Source organism: Monodon monoceros, unplaced genomic scaffold (genome assembly GCF_005190385.1).
Source record: "Monodon monoceros isolate NGI ecotype Baffin Bay Population unplaced genomic scaffold, NGI_Narwhal_1 Super_Scaffold_16, whole genome shotgun sequence".
Classification (NCBI taxonomy): domain Eukaryota; kingdom Metazoa; phylum Chordata; class Mammalia; order Artiodactyla; family Monodontidae; genus Monodon; species Monodon monoceros.
The window spans coordinates 101630613-101657750 of NW_021703772.1; the positions used below are offsets into that span (position 1 = coordinate 101630613).

The window sequence follows — 27138 nt, forward strand, 5'->3', positions numbered from 1 at the left end:
ACCAGGGCTCGAACCTGTGTCCCCTGCATCGGCAGGCAGACTCTCAACCACTGCGCCACCAGGGAAGCCCCTGTAAATCCTTTTGGTGCATTTCTTTATATGGTTTACTGCTATTTTGTTGAGAATTTTTGTATCAAATTTCATGAGAAATATTGATCTTTAGTTTTCTTTTTGTACTGCCTTTGTCTGGTTTCCATATTAGGGTAATACTTATCATATAAAATGAGTTAGGAAGTGTCCTCTACTCTTCTGTTATCCATAAGAGATTGTTTGAATTTGATGCTAATTCTTTTTTTAAAGGTTTGTTAGGATATTTCAATAAAATCATCTGGACGTGGATATTTCTTTTATAGGAGATTTTAAATTATGAATTAAATTTATTTAAGGGGCGTAGATATTTATATTATCTGTTTCATCTTGGTTGAGTGTTTGTAGTATGTGATTTTTGAGGAACTGTTTCGTTTCTTCTAAGTTGTGAGCATAGTTAGTGGTAGTATTTTCTTATTTTGTTTTTAATGGCTGCAGCATCTGTGGTGATATACCCTGTTTTATTATTGATATTGGTGATTTGTGTCTTCTTTCTTTTTATCTTTGTCTTGCTAGAGCTTTATAAATTTTAGTGATTTTATTCAAAGAACTGGATTCTTTTTTACATCTTTATTGGAGTATAATTACTTTACAATGGTGTGTTAGTTTCTGCTTTATAACAAAATAAATCAGTTATACATATACATATGTTCCCATATCTCTTCCCTCTTGCATCTCCCTCCCTCCCACCCTCCCTATCCCACCCCTCTAGGTGGTCACAAAGCACCGAGCTGATCTCCCTGTGCTATGCGGCTGCTTCCCACTAGCTATCTATTTTACGTTTGGTAGTGTATATATGTCCATGCCACTAAAGAACCAGATTTCTGTTTTTTATTTTCTCTTTTGTATCCTTATTTTAAGTCTCATTGATTTCTGCTCTGGTGTTTATTATTTCCTTTTCTTCCTGGTTGTTTAGGGTTATTTTACTCTTCTTTCCTGGTTTCTTGAGGTAAGAACTTAGTTTACTGATTTGAGATCTTTCCTCATTTGTAATGTAAGATTTTAGTGCTGTAAATTTCCCTTCCAGTGCTGCTTTAGATGTAGCCCATAATTTGGTATGTTGTATTTCCACTTTCATTCAGTTCTGTTTAAAATTTTTTTTTTCTTTGAGACTTTCTCTATGACCCATGCATTATTTAGAAGTTTAAAAAAAATTTCCAAGTGTTTGGACATTTTTCTGTCTGTATGTTATTAATTTCTATTTTTATTCCATTATTGTCAGAGAACATCTGTAAAATTTAATTTCTTTTACATTTTGTTGAGGTTTGTTTTATGACCCAGGATATGGTCTTAGTAAATATTCCATGTATGCATGGAAAGAATGTGTATTCTTCTTTTGTTGCATGGAGTATTCTATAAATGTTAATTAGATCCTGTTGGTTGGTGGTGATGTGCAGTTCTTCTATACCTTTGCTGAATTTCTATCAATTGCTGAGAATGGGGTATTAATGTCCCCAGTTATAATTGGGATTTGTCCATTTCTCCTTTCAGTTGTATCAATTCTGTTTCATGTGAATAGAAGCTCTACTGTTTGGTTTCTTATAGACAGCTTATAATTGGGTCATGCTTTTCCATTCACTTTGCCAATTTCTACCCTTTACTTGGTATATTTACACTATTTACATGAAAGTAATTATAGGTATGTTAGGCTTAAATCTGCCATCCTATTTTGTATTTTCTCTGTTTCTTCTGTTTCCCATTCATCTGTTTCTCTTTTCTTACCTTCCTATGGGTTACTTGAGCACATTTTTTGAATTCTATTTTTAATTATTTATAAGATTTTTGTGGTGCATCTCTTTGAATAGTTTATTTAGTGGTTTCTCTGGACATTACAATATACATACATAACATATCACAGTCTACTAGTATCAACATTTTATCACTTTGAGTAAAGTGTAGAAATCTTATTTCCATTTATGTCCTTTTATTATCTTCACTTTTTAAAATGAATTGCCTGAGGTATTTCCTCTGCAAACACTGAGAACCACATCAGACAGCATCATAATTTTTGTTTCAACCATCAAATGTGATTTTTTAAAATCATGAGGAAAAGTATGGTCGAATATATAGCCCTGTATTTTACCCATTCTTCTTTCCTTTTTCTTGTTCTTCCTTTCGGAAGTGCCAAGCCTTCTCTTACTATCATTAACATTCTATTTGAAGAACTTCCTTTAGCCATTCTTTAAATGTAGGTTTACTAGCAATAACTTCTATTAGTTTTCCTTCATCTGAGAATCTCTATTTCCCATACCTTGCTAAAGCATGCATTCATAGTTGACAATTCATTTCTTTCATCACACAAAAAATATTGTGCCACTCCTAGCTGATCTCCATGGTTTCAGATGAAAAATCTGCTGATATTCCAAATTAGTATCACTTTATAGGTAATGTGCCATTTTTCTCTGGCTGCTTTCAAAATTTTTTTCTTTTTCTTCAGATTTTAAATTTTCTTTATATCTAGATTTTTCAGATTTTTGCCTATGTGTCTTGGTATGGATTTCTTTGAATGTACCATGTTTGGGATTTGCCCAACTTCTTGGATCTGTAGGTTTATGTCTTTCCCCAAATTTGAGAAATTTTCAGCTACCATTATTTCTCTGATTATTTTTTCAGCTTCACACTTTTTCTGGGACTTCAATGATATAAGTATTATGTGGTTTTTTTTTCTTTTTTATTGATCCACCTGTCTCATAGGCTCTGTTTATTTGTTGTTGTTTTTGTTGATGATTTTCTCTGTTTTTCAGATTGGGCAATTTCTATTGCTCTATCATTTAGTTCTATCTATCTATCAGTCACTGAAAGAATTAGTGATTCTTTCCTTTATCGTATTTATTACACTATTGAGCCAATGTGGTGACGTTAAAAAATTTTTTTGTGTGTTTTGAAATTATACAATTTCCATTTGGTTCTTTTATATATCTTCTATTTTGTGACATTTTAAAAAAAGTTTTATTTGTAATTATTCATTAAAGCATTTTTGTGATGGCTGCTTTAAAATCCTTATTGAATAATTCCAATATTTGTGTCATCTCAATGATTTTAGGTTTAGGTTTCTTACATAAACTATTTAGATTTATTAGGTAGATTCTGGTTCATTTTGTGGTCTATGGTTCCAATCACAATTTAATTTTCAGAGCCCTGACCATACTACTCTAGTCTGTTTTGTTCCCTGTGCTATTGGTGTTCTTGCCCCTTGCTTGTGCTGCCTGCAGGGGCAGAAGACACTGCTCTACATTGCCCAGTGTTACTAAGGAGAGGGTGGGAGACCTCAAACCCACAGGGCAGAGACCACTTCCCTGGGCCTCACCAGTAGCTCAGTGCTGGGAATGTGGGGAGAGGGGCTCCCACTTGATTTCCACTAGTGTTACAGTAGGAGAGAAGTACACCTACCAAGCCATATTCTGCCACTTGGTGAGGGGTTGGGAGATAGAAGGCCTGGGAACCCTAAAATTTGTGTGCAGCCTTTTTTCTTCACTGAGCTCTTTTATGGAATTGAAATTTTATTTCTCTCTGGAGCCATATTTTCACTGTGAGTCAGACAATAGAGCTGTCAAATTTCTAAAACCTGTTTCCCTAAAATCTCTACCCAGAATAACCATAGTTTACTCCAGGTAAGCTCATTCTTATTCACCTGAAGCTTTTTTTTTTTTTTTTTTTTTTAATTTTCATTCTCTCATCTCAAGCGACTCTTGCTCATTGGTCAACCCCAAACGAGGGTAGGTATTTCCTTGACAGTTTATTCTAACCACTAAGAGATGAAATGATCAACATAAGGGTAAAGAATTTATCAGATCCTCTGCTTTGTATAGAGTGAGTTAGACACAGCTCACAGATTTGAAGTTCCCAGTTTCTAAAATACCTTGCCTCTAGGCCAGGCGATAGCTCTGAATTAAAAAGCATTCTGGGCTTGAACTACTCCCATCACACTACCATGTCTGTTTTTCCTCTCATCATCCTTACTCAAATGCCTTGCACCATGGTCCTACCATGTAATTCGAAAATATCTTTATCTTCCATGCTGGCCTTCACCTCCACCTCTGACCTCTATGGTACCTGTGTCTCTGAAGCATAATTTATCTTTCTATTCCCATCGCATGCTATGTTTCATCATGTTTGGTTGCTGTCTATGAGATAGTATTCACCATCTACCATCTTCTATTAAATGTGAGGCTTCCTCTGTATGTTATCCATCTTCACCATCATGACTATATGGACATCTGAGGTCCTAAGTTGCATCCTGATGCTCTCCCAACACTTCAAAATGTTCAACTCTGTACAAGTTCAGCACCCAAACCACTCATTCATCCATTCATCTAGCCCGTCACCATCTTTCCAGCACACCATGTTGGTGCTGGAACACAGCCTAAGAAACTTCCAGGCCATATGGAGGATACTGAAACATATATACAGTTCAGGTGCTCAGGGCCACAGTGGATAAAAATACAGTGATGTGGGGAAGCAGAGCGAGGTCCCACCCAGCCGAGGGGAGTCTGAGAATCTACCTTGGAGCAGGAAAAGGTCTACTGTGCTCCCAAAGGATGAGTATGAATTAGTTATGCAGAAAGAAGGAAGGGAGGTTGGGTATTCAGAGGAGATACTCTGCCTGAAGTCACAAGGGTGTAACCACAGTGGTCTGGCCTGACCATTGGTCGGTGTCAGCAGGGAGGTGAGGTATGGAGGTGTGGCCATAGGAGAGCTGGCTGGAGGCCAGGCTACGTGAACCAGCAGGGGGAGCTGTTTGTCCTGAGGGCAGTGAGCTGAAGGGCTGAGGGCAAGGGAGTGACTGGAGCAGGTTGTGTGTTGGAGAACTCACTCAGGCTGCTGTGTGGGCCTAGACTCCAGGGGTGCATGGGGGTGGGGGGACCACCCCGTGCTAGACTGAGCATAACCACGTGTCTTCAAGGAATACGAGGCAACTATTAAAGAGAACAGTTAAATCTCTCTCTACTGAGAAAACTAGAGGGAAGTCCATGGAAAACTCCTTCACTGCAGAAAGCGCATGTGCTATAATTGATATGTACTGTAATATGTAATTATAACATGATGTCATTAGAGTAAAATTAAAAGGAAAAAAAAAAACAAGTCTATCTAGGAGGATGTGAGTTTGTAAGTTTCTGAGAGGAAGGGGAGATGGAAGGAAGGCCACAACCCAGAATGCTAACAAAGCTTACCTCAGCGGGTTAGGACCTCAGGGGATTAATTATAAGATTATTAATCCTTGAAATGCTCTCCATATTGTTTGATGAATTATATTAAGCACGTTTTACCTTTGTAATTAAAAAGAAAACAAAGGCCTAGACGTGATTTCCAGCTCTTGTCTTATAACCTAACAGGTTTTCTCGACTGTTCCAAACCCCACTCATTGTTTGTAAAACAGGAACAATCATCCCCCTCCCAGAATTTTGAAATTGAAATATGCTAACTCATCAATTTCTCCGATGTACATCTATTGAGTGACCCCTGTGGCAGGTTCCGTGCTGGGCCTTCGACGGTGAGAAAGGCTGACAGGACTGCGCTCTTCCAGCTAAGGATGTGTGCACAGGGGTTTTTTGCCCGGCCACATAAATGAGGGGCTGACAATGGCACTTCTTGCCTTGTGGCAAGGAGAATCAAGGGGAAGATGATCTAGGGGTCGTGGGCCTTTGTGTCTTTCCCCTCGTGGGACCTCATGGGCAGTGCCCTGCTCATACAGAGGGGATTCGGGCACAGAACGGGGGCCCCTGCTCTCTGCCCTCTGCAGCAGCAGCCGTCTGCCCGGGGTGTGTTTCAGATCCAAAGCCCAAGAAGAGAAATGGGATAAACTGCTTCACCGTCTTGCTGTTCATCTACCTGATTCTGCTCACCGCAGGTGCTGGGCTGCTGGTGGTGCAAGGTAAAGCATCTGGGTCCTGTCTGGTCCCTCCTGGGGTGACAGTGTGGCCCGGCCCTACACAAGGCACAGGAGAGCCCTTGGGGCCACTGCTGCCTATCTGCTGGGAGAGAGTTCTCAGTCCCTGGGTGGTCTGCATGGTGGGGGGAGAAGAGGGGGAAGCAGAAAGGGGACTGTGTGTTGCATGTGTGTGTGTGTGTGTGTGTGTGTGAGAGAGAGAGAGAGAGAGCGCAAGAGGGAGGGAGGGAGGTAGAGAGAGAGGGACCACATGTGTGAGGCTCTTTGTGTCTGAAGCAGTGAAAGATGCAGTGATCTCACAAGGATGTGCCTCGTGCCTCTCACATCGAGGACTCCCTGCCTCTGAATGGGAAGTAGCTTTGTTGGTCAGAGTGTTTCGTTTTAACGTGATTGGACTTTCAGAGTGCTCCCAATCCAAATGCTGAGGTCGTGAAGCAATTCCATCAGCACATAGTGAAGTCCCTCAAGAATGCCGTGTGGCCAGTTGTCATGAACACACGTCACACGCATATGAAAGTTACACACGATTAGGCCAGGTCAGCATATTAGCGGCCACGCTTTCACGTCCAAACATGCACAAAGCTCCTAACTGCATGCAGGTTATTCGTGGGCGCAGTGGTTATACAGGGTGTACGTACGTTCTGTGGACGTGTAACGTCATATCTGAGTGTGGAGCGCACACATGCAAGATACAGACAAAGTTCTGTGTGCTCACTCCAGGTCCTCACGGTACACTAAACACGTGCTTACCTGTTCAGGACGCAGAGTTATGCACGTGTGACACAGAATGTCAGGGTTATGCTCAAGTGCCTAGGACTTTAATGAAGTCCCTAAAAGGATGCTGCAGGCATGGCGGTGGGGTGTCCAGTTCTGAATCTGCAGAAGCGGCTCCGGGCCCTGGAGGTGCCCTACAACAATCAAACACTGGTCCCCGAGCATCTCCTGCAGGCCCAGCTCATCCGCGTCCGCACCAGACAGGAGCACCTGCTACGACTGGTGGACAACTTTACTCGGATCCCAGGTGGGCCCCTCCCCCCTGGGCTGGGACTCCCCAGAGAGGACGGGAAAGGGGGAGCGTCTCGTGTGCAGACCAAGGAGCCTTTGGACCTGAATCCCGTTCTCTGGCCTCGTATGAGAGTGTGGAGGCCAAGACAGGGGGTGAAGGCCGTATGGGGAGGGCATGAAGTTACATGCACCCTGGGTGGCTGCAGACAGCTCTCCAGGAGACAGTGGGGTCAGGGACCTAGGAACCAAGGATGCTGTCCAGACGAGTGTGATCTCCAAGGACCAAGGTCTGCAGCAACCAGCCAAAGGCCGGGTCTGAGTCACGGAGCCCTCAGACTGATCCAGAGTGTGCAGGACAGAGCCCAGGGCGATTTCCAGGACCACTCCCAAGTAGCAAACTAATACTGGTCTGTGGCTGGAGAGAGTAACAGTGGGCACCAAGCCAGTCTGGCCAGTGCCTGGACCTTCGAGGGGAGAGGACAGCGGGCCTGTCCTTATAGAGGAGAGAGCCCTGGCTCCTCCCACCATGTGAGGACATAGCGAGAGGCTGCAGTCTGAAGCACAGAAGACCTTCCCCAGAACCCAGCCAGGCCGTCCCCTGATCTTGGGCTTCCAGCCTCCAGAAGTGGGAGAAGTGAATTTCTGATGTTTAAGGTCCTCCCACCCCGGTCTGTGGTGTGTTGTTATAGCAACCAGAATGGACCAAGGCAAGACAAGGAGCCCTGTCCCAGCCACCCGAGTCTTTGGGAGGCTCTGGTCCACAGAGCAGCCCTGGCAAGGGAGAGATCTGACGTAAGTGGCAGCGGTGATGGGTACCATTTATCAGAGCACGGGTGTGCTTTCCGTGCTGGTCTCCACGTGGCGGCCTCAGGACAGCCCTGCATAACTGGTATATGAACCCCATTTCACTGATGAGAAAGCTGATGCTCCAAACAATGAGAGGATGTGCCCAGGGTCACCCAGCTTAAGTGGCACTGCTGCCGCTCGAACTCAGGTCTGTCTGGCTCAGCCTCCCTCGGGAGTCGTCATCTGCACGGCTGTGTTTTGCTTGTTGGGCCAGGAGCTCCTTGGAGGAAGGAGCTCTGTCTTGTCTTGTGTTCCTTCCACACAGTTTGGCTGGTCCTCGGTGCTCAGTGACACTCGTTAAGTGAATGATGGTGTGAGTGGCATTGTCACGCCCCCTTGTTGGTTGGGGCATTGGTGCCTCTGCCCCTTCTCCTCAAGTCTTCCAGGTCCAAAGGGGCCCTGGCCTCCCCCAGCGGAGAAGGGGGCCCCGGACGAGATGGAGCTGCAGAAACCTGCTTCTGTCTATAGATCCCATAATCCTTTCTCTCCTCCTTTGTGCAGGCTACGTTCTGAATTCCTTCTCCTTTCCAGGCCCCCCAGGACCCCAAGGTCCACCAGGAATCAAGGGAGAGGCAGGTGAGCAGGGGCTGGGTGTGTGCTCCAGCGTGCACAGAAGGCTGTCTCGGAGCAGCTGCAGGGGACCGCAGGCACACATGCCATCCCCAGAGTCTGAACACCCGGTGGGGTCTGTATGTGAGGGAGGTCACCTGAAGTGAGACCCTAGATGGGCTGGGTTACTGGGAAGTACCTGCATCCCGGGGAAGACACCTAGGTGTGGCTGGAGGGGTGTGGACACTCCAAGCCCCTCCTTGGTGCTCAGAGTACAAGCCTGTGAGCCTCACCGGGAAGAGTTAAGCTCTTTGGTCCAGACTCCAGAGTCTGACGCATCTGCCTTCACCATAGGCTGGCTCTGTGACTTCGGAAGCATTCCCTTACCTTTCTGAGTCTCAGTTTCTTTGTCTGTAAAATGGGGACAAGAGTGCCTCAGAGGGTTACTAGGAGGTTAAAATAACGATTCAAAGCACATGATTGTCTCTCCCTTTTAGGTTGTGGCCTTAACCTGCCCAGCTGCCTTACAAATGGCCACGGCATAGCTGGGTCAGAGAATGTGATGGCTTGGCTGCCCCCGGGGGGAGGGGGCCTCCATCACTGTTGCAGTCCGCTCTGCTCTTCACTTAGACTCTCAAACCTCCAATCCCTGGAGGGGTTGAGGCTGCTGAGTTGTAAAGGTGCAAAGACAAACGTTACTGGAGGAAAAAGCAAAATGAGAGGATTTGCAAGAAAGGGGGAAATAAACAAACCAAGAGCCTCTCAGCCTCCAGGTCACTGAGACAGAATGAAAAACACCACCAGTTACAGAAGGGAAACTTGATAAAGGGAAACTCATTTTTGAGTAACTAATTTTTTGGAAGGACTTTAAGAGAAGGGGGAATCCCAAACAACCTAGTGTTCTAGGTCATCAGCAGGGTTTTTCCGGGGAGCTTTTCAGGGGGAGGACGAGTAGAAGGAGAGTTTAGGGACACACACAGGCACTCGAACACCCACGGGCTCACACACACGTGTGCACACACATTTATGCAACACAATCACACATGCACTAGCATACTCGTGCACGTGCTCACATGTGCACATACACTCACATGCATACATGCCCACACACGCACTCACCGCCCAGCCACAAACTCACTCACACACGCTCACTCAACCTTCAGAGCCAGAGTGGGGCAGGGTCACTCAGAGGGTGGTGGGTCACCAGGCATCCCAGGGTCACAGCTGTGGTCCCTTTTGTCCCGGTGAGCAAAGGACAGGAATGGGAAAACTAAGAGCAAAGTGAGAGGGGGAAGAATTTCCTGCCAGGTACAACGTGTGGCCAGTGGGGACGCAGGCAGTGCTGGGAGCTCAGAGGAGAAGGTGAGGGACCGAAATGGGGCCTGAGGTGGGCCTGGGGAAGGAGGGGAGACCACTGGCAGTGAGGGCTAAGGGGCTGATTCCAGAAGGAGGACTTTAAGCATCTAGAATCTTCCCTTGATGGCCAGCGCTCTCTCTAGAGTAGTGCTTCTCAAGCTACGGGTCATGGATAAGAACCATTTGAGGTGCTTGCTTAAAATGCAGGTCTGTGTTTTAGAGATCGTGGAGGGTTCTGACCCTGGACATGTAGGGGACAGGCTCTGAGAAGCACGGCCCGAGCGCTCTGGCTGTGACTGAGCACCTCGTGTGCTCCTGGTCTCTTGGCCTCCCAAGAGACCACCCTCAGGGTGGCTTTGGGCGCAGCAGGGGAATGAGGCTGTGGAACCAGTAGGCTTGGTCGCCATCCCTGCTCACCTGTGTAACTAGACACGTTACTCGGCCTGTTGAGGTCTAACCTCTTCCTTTCAGCAAAGAATGGCAATTACATTAAAATAATAATAATTAAATTATACATGCTTTGCAGGACAGCTATAAGGGTTGGAGATCATGTGTTCAAACTCTGCTATGTGGTAGGTAGTGTTAGTGATCCTGTAAAGTGGAAAGGGAAGGACTTCAGTTCTAAGATCAGACAGATCTGGGTTCTAATACAGCTCTAGCTGTGTAACCTCTCCGAGCCTCAATTTACTCACCTACAAAAGGGGGATAATAATAGCAACCTTCAATGAGGATTGATTACAACAGGAATATAAGACAGAAGATCGTGATGCTGTACCTGGCATGTAGGAAATATTTACATTAGAAGAAACGGAGGGTGCTTGCCATCGGGAAGAGAGAGCCCTTATAGGGATTTGTCAGCCATCCTCCAGTATTAGAGAGGTTCCTGTGGAAGAGAAAATAGACTTGCTCTCAGTGGTACCCCACAGAAGAATGGAAGCCAACGGGCAAAGGTTTCTGGAGAACCAATTATGCTGAGGTAAGGGAGGAACAAATAGTTAAGACTTGGGCTGCCGCACGATGAAACGGGCAGATGGGGGGTGTGGGGAACAGGGGCTGCAGAATTTTCCTTGGTGGGACTGAAGGGGGATCCTTGCACCAGGCAGGTGGTTGGACAGTTGACCTGTGAGGATGATTCCAAAGGTGGCCCTCCGCATTTCTCTATGGCCCAGACTTTCTCAAGGTGACCCTGCCACCCCCAGAGAGGGGATGACAGCCAGGCTTTTGCCTGTGGAGTCTGAGCCACACTGCTTCCCATCCCACTCTCACCCACTGCCACGCCCAGACTCAGGCCTGGAAGCAATGTGGCTGGCCAGGGGAAATGATCAGTTTCACTTCTTCAGAAATCAGGACTCTAACCTACCCCTCCTCTTCCCAAATTTCTTTTCCCAAGGTCACCAGATCTCTCTTACCCACTGCTTGCCCAATCCACTCTCAGCGGACGGGGCTAGCAGACCAAGTGGGACCCGCCCCAGCGGTATTGAGGTTTTCTGCTCTTTGCCCCAGCAGATGGGTAAAGCCACATTGATGAAGTTCCAGGGGACACATCTATTTCCCTCACTCCATCTTTAGCTGTGATGACGGGCAGGTTCTGAAGTCAGACGCAGCTGTGATTCCTCAGGCGCCTCCAGACTCTGGTCCTTTCACCGGTACTACTTTGCTTCCCAAGGTTGTAACTTTTGAGAGAGACACGGAAGTCATAGCAATACAGACTCAGGCCCAGACCAGTCTCAAGAAACCTCATACAGGGAATCCTCTGGCGGTCCAGTGGTTAGGACTCCGTGCTCTCACTGCAGAGGGCCTGCGTTCAGTCCCTGGTCAGGGAACTAAGATCTCGCAAGCCGCGTGGGGCAGCCAAAAAATAAGAAAAAGAAAGAAAGAAACCTCATAGAGCCACACAATTGCCTTAGCGTGATGGCCCTGGCTGGCCCAGAGCCATAGGGCACCAACAAATTCCTCCAGGGAAATAATTCCTAGCCTTGTTTAAGAAGTGCCATTTGTCATGAAAGACCTAGGGGTAAGACAGGAATAGACACAGACCTACTGGAGAACGGACTTGAGGATATGGGGAGGGGGAAGGGGGAGCTGTGACAAAGCGAGAGAGAGGCATGGACATATATACACTACCAAACGTAAAACAGATAGCTAGTGGGAAGCAGCCGCATAGCACAGGGAGATCGGCTCTGTGCTTTGTGACCGCCTGGAGGGGTGGGATAGGAGGGTGGGAGGGAGGGAGACGCAAGAGGGAAGAGATGTGGGAACATATGTATATGTATAACTGATTCACTTTGTTATGAAGCAGAAACTAACACACCATTGTAAAGGAATTATACCCCAATAAAGATGTTGAAAAAAAAAAAGGAGTGCCATTTGGCCCTTCCACTCACGTGGATGCTCTGAATGACCAAAAACTTGTTTGCTGTTTGCACCTGAGTCTGTTGTAAGGGACTTCAATTGTAAACATGTTCTTTATGGCTCTTTTGTCTTCCATCAAGGAATAATTATTCTTCAAGTATCCAAACCGCCTCAAAGAAGCTAATTCCCAAGACGTGCAACTAATGTCACTCAAACCTTAGACCCAGAGAGTTCTGTATGACAGTTGCTTCTTTCCCTCCACTCCAGACCACTTTGTCTACTTTTCCTAAATCACTAGAGAGGAGGCTGGCCCCCTTCTGAGTCCTCTCCAGCTCTGAAATCATGAAAATAATGGAATGGAGCCCTTTAACCAAATTCCATCCCAACAAGCTGGTCCCAGCACCTGAGGGAGGTGCTTGGGGTGGAACTCTGCTGATGGTGGGACCTGGCTGGCTTCCTAAGCCAGTGGATCCGGATGAGCAGGCCCCGTGCGGGGAGGCTGGCAGGTTTGGGCAGGGGTTGCCGAGCCCTGCCTAGGGAGGAGTCTCCCTCGATTGATATGCGCTGAGCAGTGGCAGAAAGGAGAGGGAGACACGGAGAACCAGGAGAGGAGAGACTGGGGCGAGCCCGGAATGCTGATGACAGGTGGGAACTCTGAAACCTTGGCCACCAGGAAAGCCAGGCTCTGAACCGCTAGGGGGATAAGTGCCGCTGCAATGTTTCCCTCTCCAGCAGTGCCTCAAAGCTTCTGTTCTCAGCACTTGGGATCTGCTTTATGGAATATTCAGATTTCAGTTTGGGAAGTTTGAAACAGTAATTCCCCAAATTCACACACTGAAATAAACCAGGCAGTGCTGGATGAGCCTGGGCTGTGGTCCCTCCTCCAGGGACCAGGTCACTAAACAGGGCCCTGAGAGCCCAGCTTCTGGGACCTTCCACTGCGTATCAGCCAGGCCAGGTCACCTCATCCATTTTTCATGAGTTTATGTCTGGCCTCTGGGCAAGGTGGTGTGCTCCTTGCGGGCAGCCATTGTACCTTCCACTTCTGGGCACCCAGTAGGAGTTCAAGGAGTCTGAGTTTGGAATTTGGGTGGGACAGGATGTGTCAGAGATGGACGTGGCAGCTGGGTTTGCCCTCCTCCCATGTCTGGCCACAATCCCTTGGTTTTTCAGGAAGAAAGGGAGACATAGGCATGAAAGGAGACATGGGGGTCATGGGACCCCCTGGAGCCCGGGGGCATAAAGGTGACTCAGGGATGCCCGGTTCCCCAGGTAGGAGTCTGCACAGTCAGGTCTGTTGTCCTGTGGGTATTCCCTTTTTGTCCGGCGGGCTGAGCTAGAGGGGAAAAAAATCCTTAAAAGTCCTTCTGTATTTTAGGCGTGGCTGGAATTCCTGGACTCAAAGGAGATCAAGGTAAGAGTTGTGGGAATCGGCATCATTCCAGCTACCGCCGTCCCTGGGCAAAGTCAAGTTCAGAACCTGACTCTACTATGTCTTATTTCATTGTAGTGTTAACCCAGAGCCTGTGGAGTTTTGTAAAACCTGGCCTGTCCTAAGAGGAACAGAGCAGCTTTGGAGGGCAGGCCTAACTGATATTCTTTTTTAGAGCTTCATTCCACCCTGCCACCCAGGGGTATGAAGCAGGATGCTCACACCCAGAGTTCCTAGTAAGTCCATAAACCTCAAATTCTGCAGCAGTGAATGGAAAAAATTAATAAATTGCTGAGACTGTAATTTTCCTCCCACTAATAGGGCTAGTTCAAGGCTCCTAGAGTTTAAGCTGCCCAGGGAACATATGAGGTGTTAAGAGATGCATGTGCCATGCAGAGAAGAGGTGTGTTGAAGGGGTAGTCAGCCAGGCCCTCTGCCAACCACTCCCAGCCTTTCATTCATGACTTAACTTTCAGGACAACCCGGAGCCAAGGGTCTTCCAGGCTTTCCAGGAGCTGCGGGATCCCCGGGTGCCAAGGGTGAGCCTGGCAGCGCTGGTCCCACTGGGCCAATAGGTGAGGTCCTGGGTCCCGTGGTGGGCGTGGGGAGTGATGTCTGAAGATCCACCCATCCCAGACCTTACACCCTCCATGGTATCTGTTGTCCAGGACCATCAGGGAGGCCCGGGAGTCCAGGAGCCGAAGGTGTGAAAGGAAGCAAGGGGGACACAGGTAACAGAGGGCGTGGGTAGACGGGCAGGTGGAGTTGCTGGGTGTCAAGGATGGACAGAGAGGAAGACTGCATCCCAGCAGGTCCACCCGAAGCAGGCAGAGGGTCTCCTGTGTTCTGGCCCCTGACGCACCTGGATTAAAAAGGGCATTTTCTTCTGCCGGAACCCTTTGAGTCCAAGGCCCTGGGGCTGTTTTTCTCTGCCCAGAGTCCCTGAGAGGCTTTGAATGCCATGACCAAACCTCCACCGTCAAAGAGGAGAGCAGGGGACGCCTCGGCCGCACTGTCTCCTGGCCTGCATTCCAGGGGTCCTCGTAATGCCCTCTCTCTCCCACTGACCTGTGGTGGGGTCCCAAGGGTCAGGGCTCTGGATTTGGACAACAGCTGTCGAGAAACCCTTCTTGCACATTCTCCCAGGGGGGCTCAGGCCGAGAGGAGTGACCCACAGTTACCCAACTCACAGAGACTAGCTCATAAACCATCCTGCCAACCTAGTCAAGGTTATAAACTGTTAAAGCCAATTTAGTCTAGGTTATAAACCATCATACCAGTGTGGTCTACTTTATAAAGAACTGTGTGTTTTCTAGTCACTAAGTAAGTCCAGGCACCTATGATGGTCTAGAAAGTCTGGTCCACTGTGTTAGGCGCTGGACCCCCAAGATGCATAAGACCTGGTTCCTGCCTTCAGATGTGCAGGCTGGTGCAGGAGATAGGTAGATGGACTGTTGCCAGATGGTGTCAGGCACACCGTGCTGTGGGTTTTGCATGGAGAAGTGCCACATGCCATTTAGAAAGCCAGGTGCAGGCCAGGAGGTATTGTGGCCAGTGCAGGGTTGTGAGAAAGGGCTGTGTATCTTCCAAGGATGTCTGTGGACAGTCACTGCCAGAGCAGAAGGTCATACTTGAGTTATACAAACCGGATGCCTTCACCCCAGAACCATGTTAGAGACCTACACCAGGGGCAAGCCCTCTCAGTTTTCATTGAACAAGTGGTCAACGGATTGATTTTTTAAAACAAATGCGACTTGACCCAAATCCTTCAAGTTCACAGTGACCCCTGGTGGGGTTAGCAAAAGGCAGGCAGTGCAGGAGTGATGGAAGAGCTCGAGCTGAGTCTTGGAGGATGAGTAGAGCTTAGCCACGTGGGGAGAGGAAGGCAAGTCCAGAGAGAGGGAACCGAGCAGGTGAAGTCTTGGAGGGCGAGGGAGGGCTCTGTAGGTGCGTGTCCCTGGAGTCCAGGTCTAGGATGTGGTAGAGGCTCAGGAGCTCTGGCCAGAGAGCTGGGCCATGCCACCTCCTGAGCCTTGGACTCTGGACCTTCGACCTTTGGAGTTTCCTTGATGCTTGTCAGCAGCCCTGGCACAAGCAACTCCTATATCCTTGCCCTTCCAATCCATCCAGCCTCGGAGCTGATTTCCTTTTCACAGATGGTGGGTCAGTGCAGGCAGGGGCTCTGCTACCTGATGCCATATAAATGCCACTTGAAGGCCACCAGCAAGTCTGGCCTTCCAGAAAGGTTCCATCTGGGTGTGGTGGTCAGGTGACCCCGATTAATTGGCTGCCTCTTTCTGATTTTATACTTCCATCTTCCCTGACTCCAGATCTTAGGGTGCCTGACTCTGAGGCTGTCTTACCACTGAGTTTTCTGCTTGGCTTCATGGAGATGTTGGCTCTTCTCCCTCAGTTATAAACTGGGAGCCCCGCCACCCGACCCCACCACTGCCAGGCTAGTGATTCTTGACTAAGCGAGAGTACGGGTGACAAAACATGATTTTACCCACAAGGGGCACTGCACCCACTCCCCAGGCCCCTGAGCCTGTGTCTCCCCCTGAAGGTGGAGAATCCTGCCTGCACTCTGCATCCTGGGAGGGTTTGCATAATAAGAGCAGCTCCTGACGTGATCACTTTAACTCCATTCTAGAGTCCCTGTATATCTGGTGAGCACCTTTATGGGAACCTCCATCAATCAGGCCTAGTGGGAAATACCAACCAGGCAGATTCTAAGGGTTATTCCTTAATTCCAGCTGCCCAGGTAAACATGGTGAATTACATTTTCAATTTGGGACGTGTGATGATTACCACAAATTCCAAATTGCATATGTTTCCCGCTCAAACCCAAACGTTTGTCTTGATCAAGTAGCTGATGGTCTACATAGACATCTCAGGAGGGAATTCCCTTAGGACCATAAACTGACTAGCTGTAGCCAGGGCTGTATTTCATCCTGAAGTCATTAATGAACTTTTGGAAAGGTCAGATTCTGCAGTGGGAGAAGGAAGGGTGGGTGGTGAGTGGGAGCCAGACCATCTCCTCCTGGAAGACAATGCATACTTGTCAATGTCAGGATGTTGGTATTCCCCAAACTAGAGGTACTGAGGTGTTGGTTCAATTTTGATCATATCAAGCCAGTTTTTCAAACTGATGTATTTCCCATTTTGTAAATAAAATCATTAATCTCACAGGAGACTATCTAGCAGTATGGGATGAAAACAGAGAAATTCTGGTGCCTTGGCTTAACCTAGGTAACAACTAGATCTCGTTATTGTGCATTAATTACCAAAAGTAAGAGGTCTGTTTAGTACTAATGATGCCTCCAAGCCAGGCACTGTGTTTGGGCCTTTCCTCCCATGACCTTAGTTCATCCACACAGCTGAGTTTCATCATCCCTACCTTACAACTGAGGAAGCAAAGGTAAAACCTTTCCTCAGGGTCTCACAGTTAATATACACTGAGTCCAGGAGTTAATCCCAAAGTCTGATTCCAAATTTGTGCTTTTCTAAATTTTGTTGTGTAGAATAACATAGAGTATAGGACTCAGAGAAATCAGAATTGCCCACACCTCTCACCCCATAGTAGATGGGTAAATCCTAGCTTAGTCACCAAATCTTCTCGCTGCTGTGAACGCTCTCTAATCACACTCCAACCCATTCTGGTGGAAGGTTTCCCCACGTTCACACCCCTTGAGAAAGATTAAAGATAAAGATGGCGAAGAGGAGACTCCTTCCATTCTGTTGGGAAGATAGACTGTATAGTTGATTTAAGCAGGACATTATCACCGAGAAGAACTTTCTGTAATGGTAGTTTCCTTCACTGTTCATAAAACAAGGTTTTATCAAACCCCGAAAACTTATTTTTTTCTAACCTTTGATCTTTCAAACGATTGCAGAATCATTTGACTTTGGGGAAAAAAATTGCAAAAAATCCACAGCAAAACAAATTTTAGCTCTAAATCCTTTGGCCATTTTGAAAAGGAAAATTTGTTTGGAAATAAGGAAGGGCTCACTTCAACTTGTGATCGTGGCATTTCTCTTTCTACCACCTCACCTCATGAAATGAAGTTAGACACAGCCAAAACACTGAAGCTCCAAAATACCAATCTGATCAAAATTTCTGCATCTCAAAAATCTTCATGTCTAAAATATAACAAGAATCTGAATTTTCTATGTCCTTTTATGTTTCTCTTGAGGCAAAGCCAAAGTGCAAATAACTTGAAATCTAGTTTCTCATCTGTATTTTAAGACGCGCTTTACTTTAAAGATAAGTAACAAAGAATAATCCATAATAGCAATTAAGCCCTGTATCATGAATATAATTTCTCAGTTGATTTCATTCCCCATGTCTGAGTATTGACTTAGTCCAAGAATTTATTAAATTCTACCAACTCATATTACTAAATTGTCACTTAGAGTTTTCCTCGTTTTCCTCTAAGTTTCTTAGAGACATCTGAAGAAGTCTACATGCGTCCCAAATTTGGGTCCCCTACCTACCATCTTACTGCTTGTTATACAGCTCAATGTGTTAGGTATTAAATTAACCCAAAATTTGCCAGGCTGCACTTAGCCTGTAAGCTGGGATGGTATTTAAGGAAGTTTCCTAACGTACTGGAAATTTCTACATTAAATCAGAGTGAGGAGGCCTGTGCATTAGTTTGGACTTGCCAACTAGCTAGGTGATGATGGGTTGGTACATGACTTCCAGAGCCTTGGCTTCCTCCTCTGTGGAGTGTGGGGAGAGTTCTAGAATAATACCCAGGTCCCTGCCAATCTGCCAGCACTCTGGGTTTGAAACAAGCAATTTTCCCTTCAAGCAGGGACCTTCTAAGATTTTAGGCAGAGCACCAGCTGAACACAAAACAATAGGAAGGCATGTGCTTTCTAGCTAAACTATTTTCTTGGGGGAAAATTGTTTCTATAAATAAGCACCTTGCAAATAAATATTTTGAGCCCTTTCAGCGTGATGAGTCTGTGACACCCAGGGAATCCCAGTTTGCTTGTGGTTGAGAGGACAAACCCAGCATTCATTCCCTTCCAGTGAAGGTTTACAACATGAACTTCTAAATTCTATTTTTCAACCATTTCTCCTTCTCCCTGATCCAATCAGGATGCCGCCTTGATTTATAGTGAAGTCATTACTGGTCCCTGGATCCATGCATAGCCACTCAGCGAGCACCTCTCAAGAGTCCAGTCCTGGAGAGAAATCACACCCCCAAAAAATCACACAAAACTCAATTCCAGTTTCCTTGCCTTGAAGAGGGGAGTTTTGAAGACATACACCTACACCTATTATACACATCTCAGAGGGCATTTTATCAAGGGCCAGTGGGTTACGAGAGAGCTCAGACAGGGGAGGGGCCGTGAGTTCCTCAGAGATAGGAAGGCTGCTTGGAGGACGCGGGCTGTCAGCTGGTCCCTGAAGACTGAGTGAGATGTGTTTAGGGCAGTGGTTACTCAAACCATGGTCCCTGACCAGGAGCATCAGAAAGACCCAGAAACCTGTTAAAAGTGCAGCGTCTCAGATTCCCAGCCCAGATGCAGTGAATCAGGAACCCCGGGGTGGGGGGGGGGGGCTTAGCACGTTGGTTTTTTTTTTTTTGGCCGCACTGTGCGGCATGTGGGATCTTAGTTCCCCGCCAGGGACTGAACCCGTGCCCCCTGCATTGGGAGTGTGGAGTCTTTACCACTGGACCACCAGGGAAGTCCCAGCACGTTGTTTTTAACAAACCCTGTGCTGGCGATTCTGACGCTCACTCTAGTTTGATGACTCATTTAGGAGTAAGAGATGGCCTAAGGCCACTGGGAGTCTTTGGAACGAGGTGGAGAGCCCACGTGAAACTCCAGGAAGTAGTGAGCTGGCATGCTGGTGGCACACAGGCAGCCACAGTGCCCAGTGGGAGGCCAACCCTGGGTCCTAACCCCAACGTCACCACTCCCTCCCTGTGTGACGTGGGATAAATCACCTAGCGTCTCTAAGTGTGGACTCCCTGCTCTGTAAAGAGGGAAATGGCACGACCTCGCTGGGAAGCTGAGAGATGTACGTGAACCTCCTGGCGTGGTGCCTAGTGCAGGTGCAGGCAGCAGCAGAGGTTGAGTCCCCAAGAGGTGGGGGGCTGGGAAGGAGGGTGTGAGAAACGAGGTGGAAGGGTCAGGCCTTGGGGACCATGGCCCTAGTGAACAGGGGCTCCCCTGGGGCTCCTGTCTGTATAGGACATTTGTTGTTCTGGTGCTCTGGAGACTTCTTCGGTGGCAGAGAGGCAATAAGGGGAGATCACAGTGCCAGGTGTCCCTCAACCTTGGGTCTAGGGACAGGCTCTTAAGGTAGAGATCTGTGCAATATGGGACCCTTTAGGATGTGACAGAGAGGGTCAAGAGTCTAGATATGAACCATTTTTCTATTTAATAACCAAAGACATGTTTCTGAATGTGGTTTCTCCTCCCTCATCTTGACACCTGCAATTCAGGTGCAGGTAAACAGAGAGGACACATCTACTGCCCGTGCTGGGCCACCTGAGGTCAATAGCAAACATCTGGGGGCGGGGGCTTGCTGGGCAGCAAGCCTGGAGCTCCTGCAGGGGCTTCAGCCCCAGTGTCCCAGGCGCTGTCCGCTGGAGGAGAGACAGACACATGCCGACAGGGCCCCGGGGTCCTCGTGGCACCGCTTGTCAGACACGAGGTTTAGTACGTGACACAGACAACTTCATTTCAGTCTGACAACCAGCCAGAGGATCAGAGGAGAAAGGTGAGGCTAAGGGAGAGGGAGCCTGGCTCAAGGTCACAGGGGCAGACGCAAGCCCAGGCTCTCTGACTCTGGCCCCTGTGCTGCCTTGGAAGGAAGTGCGTCAGCCACGGGCGAGGCCAGAGAAGGCTTCAGAGGCAGCAACATCTAGCATCTTAGCAGCTTTCACAGCCTTGATCCCATTCCCCAGGGGACCAAGGCGGTGAGGCTTTCCAAACCGAGGGACTGGAGTGGGCACAGCTGGCGTGGGGTGAGCTGGGGCCTGTCTGCCAGGACCAACCTCGGAGGTCCCTCCAGCTTTTAGAAGATGCTCTCTGAGCCTCATTCTGGTCCTCAACTCAAACATGAGGGGCAGAACTAGTTGCCCTCTCAGACCTTTCCAGGGCTTCCCGCCTCCCTTGGTGCCCAGTCTTGCAGCAGCAGCTCCTAGCTTCTCGGCCCTTGGGCTCTCCTCCCCAGGCAGCACCCAGCCTCAGACGAACCCTCTGAAAGGCTGCCAGGAGCCAAGACTCCTTGCTCATTATTCCAAGAAGGGATCCTAAAGAGGCCCACCAGGCCCCTCGCCTGCCCTCCACTGACCAGCACACAGTAGGTGCTCAGGAAAGCCAGGAACTGAAGTGGAAGGCAGGAACTTCCTCCAGACAATTGGCAATGAGGGTAACCGAGTTCCTTGTGGTCTCTAGTGATCATCAAATGGGTGGGTTCTTGGTTAAGATTGAGCTGGCGTGGTGGGAGGGATACCAGTCAAGAGCATGGTGGGAGTGCATTCCCACTGTTACCCTCTAGTAACTGTTACTTCATGGTCAATAATGAGCTTTAGTTTCCCCAAGTTTGTGTAACTGTCTTGGAGAGTCCTGCTTCTCTGAGAGACCATGGAGTTGCTAAACCAATAAATTATTATCCCACAATAAATTATGACCCAGCATGGTGCTGGGGATAGTGGGTCTTCCATGTAAGTTAATGAATAAAGAGATGAATGGGAGGAAGGAAGAAGGATGTTTAGCTACACTGGGGGCCACAATGAAATAAACCAATAAACGCAATGGAATATCTACTGAGGGTGAGGGCCCCCCCAAAGCTCCTAGTGGCCACTGAGTCTCCTCCACAGTCTTTTAGAAATAAAAATAACTTTATTTTCAAAATATCTCTCAACTCTTTTTCAATAAAATGCAACAGAAAGGAATGGGATTGAATTTAGACACCAAGTCAGGTTATTTCTGGACAAGGAGGGCCAGCCACTGAGTCCGGGGTCTGTCCATCTAACCTAGACTTTCATCCAATACATTTCTATTTCACCCCAACACACGTCCCCATTTATCTGCAGTCTGTCTACATTTATGCTCTGCTAAAGAGGCTTTAAACAATCGTGGAGAACCAATGTACCTTTCCTTCTGCATTAATCAGACAGAAGGTAGAGGTTGTCTAAGATTAAAAGCGTCTAATATCTACATTTTATTATCTTCTCCCATTTTTTGTATTTTGATCTTAGGACTTCAAGGACAGAAAGGAACAAAAGGAGAATCAGGAGTTCCAGGTAAAGTGCCGGCTTCATTTTCATTTCTCACAGCAATGACTGGAAGGGCTTGTGCTCCAAGGGTGGGTCTTGTCGACCCTGAAATCACGGCGGTAACCTCAGTAACCTTTCCCCAGAGTGTCTCCGCCTGCAGGGCTCTATCGCTCCAGCCTCAGACTCTTTGGGTGAGAAACCTGGGGAAGGGGTGTAGAGAGAGGGATGGGGGCAGAGGGGGTGGAGGGTAAAGAAAGCCAGGACAACTGCCCCTGGTGGTGGCTTCAGGCCACGCAGCCGCCGAGGAGCTGGGCGACCTTCCTCTCCAGTTGCCAGGTTGGTTGCATGGCCTCTATCTGCCTGTCCACATCTGCTTCGGTCCATCTCCCTCTACCCTTTGGCCCTCAAGGCACCCCCCTCTTCCTGTTGCTTCTCACGGGGCTGTCATCAAGGTCCTCGTGGGCCCCCGCCTCAGCTAGTGGTTGGTTACTGCGTCCTGCCCACGGCATTTCTAGTCTTCTCGCCAGCCCTACCCTGAGAAGCCAAAGCGACACTCCTCAGACACATTTCCTGAGCAGTCTTTCTTCCACCTGAGCTGGATATTCTATCCCTATTCTAACTTACTGAAGGAGAAATTGAATCCTAGAAATGTTCTAGCAAATTCTCCCAGAATGGCTAGAACGTCCACACAATCATGCCATCCAATGAGGAACAACAGCCTTGGAATACTGTCAGCGATTTTCACCCACTCGTCCTCAACCAGAGTTTACACGGGAGTCGGGGGATCAGGGCAGTGCCCTGCCCACCCGGGCTGAACATTCGAACAGCCCATTGATGGGGGCAGGGCGGGAACCTGGTGGTTTAGGACAACTCATGCACTAAACACCAAGGCCCTTGGTCCCCCTTGGAAAGCAGAGCAGAGCATCTGATGGAGGTGGTCTCTCTCCTCCGCAGGCCCTGCAGGCATGAAGGGAGAGATGGGAAGCCCAGGCCTGGTCGGCCTCAAGGGGGCACCTGGACCAGACGGCCAAAAGGGAGAGCCCGGAGCGAAAGGTAAGGCCTCGGTTTCTGATGTGAGGGTTCTAAGGAGAGGCCTGTCATAAGGTGCTGGGAGTTTTCAGAACCAGAAGGTTAGAGGTTTAGTGGCTCTGTGGCCAAGTCCTGTGCTGGGATCGCCCTCAGCGCTGAGCTTACAGAGGAGAATAAGGCCCGGCCGGGCACTCCGAGTGGCAGGCCGGTGACCATGCACTGGCACCACGCCCAGTCAGGCCCTGGACCACACAGTCTCCATGACTGATGGCAGGAGAGACTTCTAACTCCATGTCTCTTGAATGTTCCTCTCTAATAGAGCTTAAATCCTTCCTGCTGTGGCTCAGGCCCATTTCTTCTTCCTTTTTTTTTTTTTTCCTTGCGGTACACGGGCCTCTCACTGTTGTGGCCTCTCCCGTTGTGGAGCACAGGCTCCGGACACGCAGGCTCAGTGGCCATGGCTCACAGGCCCAGCCACTCCGCGGCATGTGGGATCTTCCCGGACTGGGGCACGAACCCATATCCCCTGCATCGGCAGGCGGACTCTCAACCACTGCGCCACCAGGGAAGCCCCAGGCCCATTTCTTCTTGCTCACCCATGGGATCCCACGGCACATCCAGTCCCCATGATGCCAGGTGGCTGGCAAAGCTGAAGGAGGGAGTCTGACCCTCACCCCTCCACCCTCCTGCCCGCCCCTCCTCCCCACTGCTGGCAAAGGAGGGCAAGGGGGTCCTGGCTTGGTTTCCTTCGAACTGTGTGGTTTTTCTCCTCATGATAGGATCTTCTGGGCCGAAAGGAGCAAAGGGAGAAAAAGGTCAAAAAGGTAATTGCTATTTCTGTTCTCTTTAATGTGTGTTTCAGAGGTTACTCTGTACTTGAAAACTGTAGGTGTGCTAGGGGGAGAGGCCTTGGTTGTCAGAGAGATTCCTCATTTGGGGGGAAAGCTAAGGGCTTGTCCCTTGAATAAGCCTGCCCGTGGCACAGAGCCACAGATAACACCTTCCTCCCTCCCTCCCTCCTTTCCTCCCCCTTTTTCATCGACAACACAAGGCTAAATATGGTGGGCTGGATTTGCAAGGCCAGCTGCAGAGGGACCTGCCCCCATGGCCTCGCACCTGCAGGCCCAGGTGCACAGAGCCGCTGGTTGTGCTGGTGCCAGCATGTGGGATCTTCCCAGCTGTGGTGGCAGCCAAGCAGGAGGCTTCTTTTCCCTAACTATAAGACTTCCAGAAATGAAATGGTAGAGCCTACATTCACACAAAGCCCTGGGCTGCTTCCCTCACCTCTCCCATGTGTGTTTTGTCATCCAGGCGAATCCACGGTATCCGTCCGGATTGCTGGCTCTAGGAACCGAGGCCGGGCTGAAATTTACTATAATGGTGCCTGGGGGACAATTTGCGATGATGACTGGGACAATTCAGATGCCACCGTCTTCTGCCGCATGCTGGGTTTCTCTTCGGGAACTGCCGTTTTCAACGTGGGAGCTGGTAAGTGAATCGATCCTCAACCAGGAGCCTCTTTCCTTGAGGTGCTGATGTGGGCTTTCTCTCCCTGGTAGGGTGTTGGCAACCATTGGTTGCAAGTGACTCAGCTTGGTTGCGTTAAAAGAAAAGGATTGGTTCAAGCAACTGAAAAGTTCTGCAGCCCAGGGCCCCAGCTTACATCCTTCAGACTTGGCAGCCCCAGGAGAAAGAAGGCTCTCTTCCCCAAAGGGACAGCAAAGGCTTGTTTGAGTTGCTGTCTGTCCAGCCCTAAAGCCAGAATGCCATGTGTCGGAGGGTGTTTGTGAGGGACACTCTCTGGACAGCTGAGGAGCTGGAGCTGGGAGAACAGAGAAGGATGCAGGGCAGGCAGCACAGCGGTCATCCCAGCTCTCTGGAACCTGACAGTCTAGGTGGCCCAAGCTTGATCATCTTCAAGGAGAAGGTGGAAGGGAAGAGAAAACGAATCAGAGCAGGGACCTCCTAAAATCAGTTTTGGAAAGATGTCCTGGGGTGCTAGAGACTCAGCTATGTCTTGCAGCAAAAGGTTTAGACTTTCAACAAACGAGTTAAGCCCCAGGCCTGAGACCATTTCTGAGCTGATCTGGCAGGGACACTAGGCCCGTTTCTCCTGCCCCCACCCCAAAATGTTCTCTGCCCTTACCCCTCCCCACAACCCCACCAAAATGCATACCTACTTTTCAATTTGAGTCCAGTTGGATTACAAAACTCCTTTAAAATACACATTCTCCTCAAACAGATTAAGCCTCTATAGATGGTCACACTGTAGTGTAAATTACGGAAATCAAATAATCCGGTAATTCCTCTGAGCTCCTGATCTGAAATCAATTATATCAGAAGGAAGGGGGTTTGAGGAAGGTGTGAGTGCTTTAGAACACGTGAATGGCCTGTTTACAAAGGCATTTAAGGAAGAGACAAACCCTAGAGATCCCTAGGAGGAGATTTCAAATCATGCTTGGGTTACATATTAAATACTCGGATGAGACTTTTGTCAAAGGGTAGAAAGAAGAACAGAGGCAGAGCCATCGTAAGAGAGCCGACCAGCCATCAACACGGTGGGCCTGTGCACATGTGGGAGAAATTGGCAGTCTAGCTCCCCGTGGAAGACCCTGAGGACAGACAGGCTATGCTGCTTGGACCCTAATCCCACGCTCCTCTCCCTCCTTGCTTTTGCTGTGTCCAGGCACTGGGACCATCTGGCTGGACAACGTTGCGTGTCAAGGGTCGGAATCGACCCTGTGGAGCTGCAGCAAGAACAACTGGGGCTCTCACAACTGCAACCACAGTGAGGATGCGGGTGTGGACTGCAGATGACCCCACAGGCCATTCACTGCTCTGCCCCCAAGGCATCCACAGCCAAGACACTCAGCCCACGAAGGGAGGCCGTGCTCTCTGAGGGGTTTCCTGGGGTGGCTGACAGCCTCTGAAGTGGGCTTGCTAATAAAGCTCAAAGCTACCTGGCACCGCCCTGCACCGTGGCTGGAATCACTAGCTCGTCCCTCCTGACCGCTCCCTGCACACAGCCTTTCACTGATTCCTAACGTTTCCTGCACCCCCATTCCCACGTACGGGGACAGTGGAGTCTCAGCTCAGAGCCGGGGAGGCTGAGGGTATGGGAGGGCTGAAATGCAATGCCGAAAGCGAGGCTCACCTGTAGACAGAAATAGTCATGACCAGCCTTTCAATCAATCCGATGTAGCATCTCTGCACAGCAGCGGGCACTCCCTCCAGCACTGGAGCTGCTCGGCAGCAAATGAAGAGACCGCGTGTAGCTGGCACCAGGTTGCATGGAAAATAGGAAATGTACCATTAAGCATGAAAATTTGTTCTCATTAGGATGTGAGCTCCATAAATGAAGGAACTTTTTTCTGTTTTATTCACCCCTATAGGGGCTCAGTAAATATTTATGGAATGAACAACTGAATTAAACCAAGAAGGTAGAGCAGCTCACCCTCTCTGAGAAATTTGGCCTCCCTCTCCCTTTGCAGTCTTCCCCTGGGATACATATTCTCTGAGCGCAATCACATGCTCTCGCCCTCTCCCTCCAGGTGTTGTAAATGGCTCAGGTAAATGTGAAATCTGGGAGAGTGGGGTGCATGGGATACAGCTCTGAGGCATCACCGTTCACACTTGACCTGTAAGGAGCTCAGCCTCAGGGCGTTAGGAGACTTGCCCAGGGACACTTGTAAATGGTGGGACCAAGGAGGAGCGGTGGAAGGGCTAGGAGATGGAGTGGACACCTCAGGGATTTCTGCCTCAAGAGCTCAACCAGCCACCCAGGACCCAATATGCAATTTCAGAGGCTGCACTCAGCACCAAGGGCAGAGCTGCAGGGGGACGTGAGGGGCTCTCTGGCCCTCGGCAGGGAGAGGGGCATGGGACGGGGGGTTGAAAGCTGCCTGTTTTCATTTGTCAGAAACCTCTATAATGATGCAGGTTTTCCTGGCACTTCGCGATAGGGGAGTGGTAGGTCAGTCAGGGAGGAAAGAGGACATTTTAAGCCCTATCAGGGGGTGCTGGGATATAATATTTTGCAAATGGTAACTAATGTGTCTTATCAGCTTCCTTATCTCTCCAATCTTATTGCCTGTTCCTTGTTTCCCACCCCACCCCCATTCCCCCACCCCCGTAAAGGAAGGAAAGGGCAGGTACAGCCTGAAACAAAGATGTCATCTCTCCCGTCTGAACCTCAGAGCTGACTTCCTGAACCTCTTTAGAAAGAGGAGAGCCGTGAAAATAGAGTTGAAAGCAGAAATCGTTTTCTAGTTTTTTCCATTTAGCTTATCAAAAGCCAAGCCTGGCTGACTTGATTATAGTGTTTTAAGTGCAGGAGGTCTGAACAGAGC

The 27138-nt window shown here is 48.7% G+C and overlaps 1 protein-coding gene across 2 annotated transcripts in view; it reads left to right on the forward strand.

The window, feature by feature from the left end:
• MARCO (macrophage receptor with collagenous structure) overlaps positions 1 to 26234 on the forward strand; it is a 32791-nt gene extending 6557 nt beyond the window's left edge. The window contains exons 2-13 of one of the 2 annotated variants that reach the window (XM_029225868.1): positions 5858 to 5959; positions 6843 to 6995; positions 8327 to 8401; positions 13256 to 13354; positions 13461 to 13496; positions 13991 to 14089; positions 14183 to 14245; positions 21743 to 21787; positions 22715 to 22813; positions 23569 to 23613; positions 24101 to 24277; positions 25476 to 26234. In XM_029225868.1, coding sequence (XP_029081701.1) covers positions 5858 to 5959; positions 6843 to 6995; positions 8327 to 8401; positions 13256 to 13354; positions 13461 to 13496; positions 13991 to 14089; positions 14183 to 14245; positions 21743 to 21787; positions 22715 to 22813; positions 23569 to 23613; positions 24101 to 24277; positions 25476 to 25606 — 1124 coding nt within the window. In that variant the 3' untranslated portion in view covers positions 25607 to 26234. The remainder of the gene's footprint in view (positions 1 to 5857; positions 5960 to 6842; positions 6996 to 8326; positions 8402 to 13255; positions 13355 to 13460; positions 13497 to 13990; positions 14090 to 14182; positions 14246 to 21742; positions 21788 to 22714; positions 22814 to 23568; positions 23614 to 24100; positions 24278 to 25475) is intronic. The other variant, XM_029225869.1, reaches the window with a different exon arrangement.
• Positions 26235 to 27138: the final 904 nt, after the last annotated feature.